We start from the raw sequence: 6,589 nt of genomic DNA, 5'->3' as shown, positions 1-6,589 counted from the left end.
GTAAAAGGTGATTGATTGTTATGATTGGCGTCCTGTCTGATTTGTAAGGTTTTGTTTGCACCTGTACTCGTCATCCAATCATCTCCCCCAGCCACTTGTGTCTTGTCCAGGTGTCTCTCGTTAGTTGGCTTGTGTTTAGTTTCCTGGTTTCGTTCTGTCTTGGTTGGATCATTGTCGCTGTCACCACACCACTGTTGTTACTTTATTTTTTGGTCTTTTCATAACTTTGTTAGTTTTGTTTATTTTGAGTTTTACACAGTTCCCCTGTTCGTAGTTTTTGTTAGATACATCGTTTTCAGCATTACATGCATCCCTGCCGTGGTTCTCCTGCATTTGGGTCCACCACCCCAAGGTGATTGTTATGATTATGGTTGCAGTTATAAACAATCGTACTGCAAATCATCTTTTCCCACCGAAATGAATGGAAATGCCATTAATCTGAGGCAGACTGCCAAGAAAGTAACAAAAATGCTAATCATGTTTAATAATAAAACCAGCATTGTATGTAATTGCTGTTTATAAAAATATAAAGTAATGGCATAATTATGAGGAATGTATAGAAACTAAACAGTTTTTGCTACATTTATCAACTGACATTTTGCTGCTTTCTGGTGTATGCGTTTTGGCCACTTGGGGGCAGTATAATACAGACATCTCCAAATATATGGCGATTGTCTGCAGTAAACTGCGGAATTAGCATTTTGATGGAAAGGATACATGATATATGCCATATTTGGGTTCAAATAACATCACCACATCGATGCTATTCATTAGCACATCTAAAACATTTTCCATTATGTGTTAGCAATAAGCTAGTGTAAAGGCGGTTATGTGGTTGTTGAGTTTTTACTTGATAGTTGATAGTCACCTGTTCCGTTGGTCAAAGTTGGTAACTAGCGGGGATATCCTTCAAATTCGCTGCTATAGGCCTATACCTTCATGCACCCCTTGAGTCTTCTGGAAACCTCCACAACTTGTCATGTCATCCACATCTCCAAAACGGACCCCCTTAATGAACTAAGAGGAAAAATAAATAATACTGAGATAAATCGGGAGGTTGCTCCATCATGGCGATGTTCTTCTCGACCCGGAACTGTCAGGTGCTCAGGATGATGTGAGATTAACCCTGGAGAACCCAAGAACCCTTTTATTCTTTGGAAAATTATGAATTATACATTAAGTGACTGCTATAGGTTCACTGAACACCAAAATATATGTTTTTTCAATGTTTTTTTCAATTTATTCCCTAATTTAGGATTAGGGCGAAATTTGACCCTTTGGGATTTAGGGGTATCATTTCGAAAAATCTGAATAACAAAAACTGTCTAAAATGTCGGTCTAAACTGTCTAAAAAATTTAGAATTTAAGAAAATAGTCAATCAAATACACAGCTACATTGAACAATATAATTTTTTTGTTTTATTTGTTGCATTTTAGCCATCTTATCGCCACCACTCTGGCTCATGTAAGTGAAATATTCATCCACTAGACGGCCCCATGCAGGGGTCAGAAGTGGCACTCTGGACTTTTGAAGTTAAATTTGCAAAAAAAAAAGAAGGTCTTTGTTATTTGAGTAGCAGAATTTATAGGGGCCAAATTTGACCCCGTGGGTTCTCCAGGGTTAAACCACGATTTATCCTGCTACAACTGCTCTAGGCTTTTTCGTGTGAAACAAAAACCCCGCTGGTTGATCGCCTGACCCCCAATTACTCTCGACATTTGAGTTTGAAATATAGTTTTTGCGACACCAGTCACGGAACTTTTCTGACACACTTCGTAGTATGACTGTGTGGGTCTTACTTTTATTCAAATGTATCTCGATATAGTGGGTGAAGGTCTCTCACTCTCTCTCCTCCCTCCCTTTCTGTTCTTTTCTCGCTCTTTCTCTCTCTCTCTCTCTCTCTCCTGCCTCTCAGTCGTTGCTGCTCAGTGTGCTGCGAGGACCTAGCGAGCATCATATCTCTCCTCCGGTTCTCTCCTCTCCTCTCCTCACCTTCACTGAGCCGCTCCATCCCTCCTCCTCCTCCTCTGCTATGACATCTCACACCAGCTGCGCGCTGCCTCCGCCAGCCCGACACCACTCATCCAACATGGACATGTGCGCCTGGAATAGCCGCGATTGATTTTCGGGTGGCCTTCTTTTCCTCTTTAGTGCTTTGTTGAGCTTTTTTGAAAAGATATAACAACGCAAGAAGAAAAGGAGGAGGGGGGGCGGCTGTCATCTTTTACCCCCCTCCGCTCCCTTCGGCCAAGCAGAGCGGCAAGGTGGGGGGAAGGCTTGCAGCCGGCTTGGATTTATTTCACGGCAACATGACGGATTTGGAGATGCCGTTGATGGTGATGAAACGGAGGAGGCTGACGGTGAGGAAAATGGCCCGACTAAGACGCGACCTCTCACTTCTCCTTCTGACGGGGCTCCTCGTCGGGGATTTCTCCTCCTCTGGGGGTGAGTTATTAAGTGTGTGTGTGTTTAAATTAACGGGTGGCGCAAGAAACGGGAGATCGTGCCATGCCTAACTTGTGTGCGTGCGTGTTCTGCATAGCGAGTTTCCCCCCAAAAAAGAACGACGTGCGCATGCTTAGATATGTGTGTGTGTTATGTGTGTGCGCTCTCAACATTGGAAGTCACATTCTCCTAAATTGCACTAAAGTAGTTGAGAAATGAATCATTGAAGACTTCAACCCTCACTCCGTGACGTTTCCCCAAATGGTGGTGGGGCATCTGACAGTCAAACTTGCACACGGAGAGGAAGTTGGTTCTCATGTTCCTGGAGTTTTTGTCTGTTGCTGTGGAGATTCCTTGAGAGGGGATGGATGCTCGGTGTCAGCGGGCCTGCGGTGCTGATGCTGCTGAGCGCTGGTGGGAAGTTGGTGACCAACATGGATGTAGCTCAGTGGGAGGAAGGTGTTAACATTCTGCTTTTTGGTGCAGCGAGCTGACTTGTCTTCGTCAATGGCTTCTCTGTCCTGTGCCCTCGCCGGCTCCATGCTTGTCACTGTCAGCCTCTCACGCTTGCACCAACCTGTCACAAAAGGGTGCCGCTGTAGCCTACAAACAGTGGTTTTATGCATCTGTGTATCGATCCCTAGCCTATAAACAGCGTTTGCATGTGATATTTTATTTTTTAGCGTTTGTAAGTGGACTAACTGTAATTTTTTTTGGTGAGGGGTAACAATTCTGAAGAATAAAAATAATATATTACAAGCAGTAAAAATAGTAGTGGTGGCCTGGCTAGCTACAGCTCCCTTACATTTTGGTACCTGGACCTTCATTGAAGACTTAATCCGTTTTAATCCACATCTTAATGCCGCCACTATCACCTTGCGAGTATAGATACTATCAAAGACCACAATATAACTGCATACAACTGTGCTTCGTACTTTTAGAGCAGTTCAGAAACAATAATTATCCAGTATGACAACAACTAGGGATGGGCAAGTAAGGTATCGGTGTTGGGTTGATACCCGGCCTTATTTCAAGGTATTGGTGCTTGCGTCTTGTGGCCGTTTTACCATCAATATTAGAGTAGAAAATTGCCATGTTAAAAACATTCAAATAAAATACATCAGACTCACCAGAAATGCTGATTGTTAAATGTATGGATCAATACAGACATATTTTGCATGTCAAAGTTGCCTGTAATAGCATTTGTCCTGGACAACCACTCAGAGGAGGGGAAAAAATGCTGACATCATCGAGGGCCAGCATTCTGATCTTATGAGGGCGCATTTGAAATCGGATTGGTTGGAAAAAAACAACAACTGTCCCATTCCTAGTATATGCGCCAGAATGACTGATTCTGAAGGCCCTGGGGAGATTAGACATGGCAAAACACACAGACTGAAATCTGGAAAATAAATAAATAAATAAATAAATCCAACATCCCCATAACCTGAAAGCAGTTCAACCAAGAGAAACACTTCAATTAATACAATTTCATGCAACAAACGCCTTCTGCTGCTTGCTACATATGCTGGCTTGTTTCGGCTTCATGCACAGCAACAACTACTGGTGGGCCAATTAAGTGCTACGGGTCCACACAGTGTGGAGGGTGCGAATGCTTGACTTGCCAAACCATGCTACATAACTGCATGTTTAAGCGGTTTAGGAATTAGGCAACTTCTGCTATCTGTGATTCAGCTCCAATCTGTGCAGACACGTTTATGCACATATTTCCCTCCCTCTTCATCAGCTTTCCCCCAAACATTGTTTTTTATATTCTAATATAAACAACAAAAAGTGAACCTATTGCACTGCTCTGCAGCAGATCAGCAGCTACATTTACTTATTTAAGAGTTACACACCCGGTGATGGACTTAAAGGAAATTAAAGGGCAAACAGACATCTGGAAAGACAGAAGGGGGGGCGGCAATAATTTATTTTGTGTGTCCGCAAAGCCCAGATGGTTGCCACCTTTAAATGTGGATGATGCACTTTAAATTCAAAGACGCAACTAATTATTGATTGTCTGGAAATGTCATTTAAAATGTTAGGAAAAGTTAAGAAACTTTAACAATCCTGGTGACATTAAAATGCGGGGATAAGAATTGATCAAATGTCAAAACGGATTAAGATAATTCATATGCTGTTATTATGCTGTTAATTGGTTTGTTTGGTTGGAAAACAGTGGTTGCGAACCTTACTATAAGACTAAAGGTAGCATGCTAATAGTTTAGGAAAGTTGTATTACTTATCAAACTGCTTCAAACACACACGCCCACAGATTTAATTACTTGCTAACTTACTGTAAAAGGAACGCAGACTGTCATGACAAGTTTGCTCTATATTATTTGTTTGATTGTTACTAACATAACAATGAGATTCATTTCCCCAAAATTATTTCCAGTTTAATAAATTTTGTAGACGCTTTATTTGGACGCCATTGTTATTTACGTCACAACGCATTCAGTAGAATGGCGGCGGGCCTCTGCCGAGCAATGTGAAACGTCAATAGAGAAAACAAGTTGAGCCTTGTCGCGTTCCTAAAGAAGTTCCCTCCCCCACGCCGTGCTCTCGTCATTCACCAGACACATTCAAGAGTTTTGATCGTCCCTTTATGCTGCATTCACATCAAAACCGGGGGGAGAGGCGTTGAGAACAAAAATCCAAACACTTGCATGTTCACCAAAGCTGAACATTTTTTGGGCATTTCGCCTCGCGGTAGCCAATCGGCTTCAAGTACCGGCTACGTCACACAGAGCTTCCCGTCTGTTGTCACCCTGAGCGCAACAACACGGCCAACCGGGACCGAACGGTGAGCAAGGAAGTAGCATACAAGCGCTATTAAGTGTATTTATTTACTGTTGAAACGTACCTCGAAAATCTCTCCTTGCTGAGAAAATAGTGCCCAGGAAAAAAGTGGAAGTAGTCGGCGGTGCTCTTTTTGTTGACGGGTAAAGTGCTCTTTTGTCGTTCACCAAGGGACACGCCTCCTCCTCTATGGTGCACGCCAATGCATGAATGAGCGGCGATCGTTCCCAAAAACTCTATGCGGTGAAACGCTAGCGAAGGAAGCGTTCCAGATCGCCTTTTCGGCTTTTTTTTCTTTCTTGGAGAGCTCAGTATTGTTCATTCGGTAATTTTACCGATTTGACATGTCATCATCATTGCTCTCCTTTATTTTTTTATTTTTATATATATTTTTTTGTATGTGTATGTGCGTGCGAGTGTGTGTGTGTGTGTGTATTCATTAGTTCACTTAAAACCGATTAAAAAATCCCATACCGTTCACCTAAACCGAACACTTCCAGCCAGAGTCGTGAGGCCGTCAGGAGACCCGAGGAAGGATCAAAGAAAAGAAAGGAAAGTGAAGCCTTTTCGGTTTTGATGTGAATGTAGCATTAGGAACGCTACGGAGGCTTACCATGCTTTCTTTATAGGCGTTTTACATTGCTCGGCAGAGAGCCAGCCGCCGTTCTACTGGAAATGATTTTTGATAAATGAATCTCATAGTTATGTTAGTAACAACCAAATAAATAATATAGAGCAAACTTGTCATGACAGTCGGGGGTTCATTTTAAGGTGAAAACCAACACATGTATGCACACCGAGTGACAATTATCCGACATTGAGTCAATGCCAAACAACAAGACATTACAAAATGTCCGTCCCCTGTGTGTAGCTCCGTTGGCATACTAATATCTTACACGGGAAACACATTGTCCCTGTAGATGAGATGACTGAATTAAAAGGAACTTCAGTCCAAACTCACAACATGCTCCAGTGAGACAAAATGGACGAATGCGTGCATCACCAAGGCCATCGCGCGTCCTCACGTTGACAGATAATGAGATTAACTTCTTGGGAATTGGACATCAAATCCCAAGTGATGTTTGGATTTGCCTTCCATATGTGAGCTCGGTACAATTGTATTATGACAAAATTATTGTGGAGCCAGATCGTCACAATATTTCTAAAACTTTTTTATTGTTGTTAATTAAAAAAAAAAAAATCGATCCGTGGGTCACAAATCAAGAAATCAAACCATAACGGTGCTTTATCATTATATTTCTAGTAAGTCATCATAATTTATTCAGCTGTGTTTGCATGGCACTTTTCTTGTAAGTTTTTGTCGCCAAAAGCTCAGTA

General features: G+C 42.1%; 1 protein-coding gene across 1 annotated transcript in view; it reads left to right on the top strand.

The window, feature by feature from the left end:
• The first annotated feature begins 208 nt into the window (after nt 1-208).
• Nucleotides 209-6,589, top strand: part of LOC144050301 (CUB and sushi domain-containing protein 1-like) — a 414,568-nt gene continuing 408,187 nt past the window's right edge. The window contains exons 1-2 of the mRNA XM_077563425.1: nt 209-352; nt 1,917-2,446. Coding sequence (XP_077419551.1) covers nt 2,311-2,446 — 136 coding nt within the window. The 5' untranslated portion in view covers nt 209-352; nt 1,917-2,310. The remainder of the gene's footprint in view (nt 353-1,916; nt 2,447-6,589) is intronic.

This window comes from Vanacampus margaritifer, chromosome 4, assembly GCF_051991255.1.
Source record: "Vanacampus margaritifer isolate UIUO_Vmar chromosome 4, RoL_Vmar_1.0, whole genome shotgun sequence".
NCBI classification, from domain to species: domain Eukaryota; kingdom Metazoa; phylum Chordata; class Actinopteri; order Syngnathiformes; family Syngnathidae; genus Vanacampus; species Vanacampus margaritifer.
Note: the sequence above shows the minus strand (reverse complement) of the source record. Positions and strands in the feature narration are given on the sequence as shown.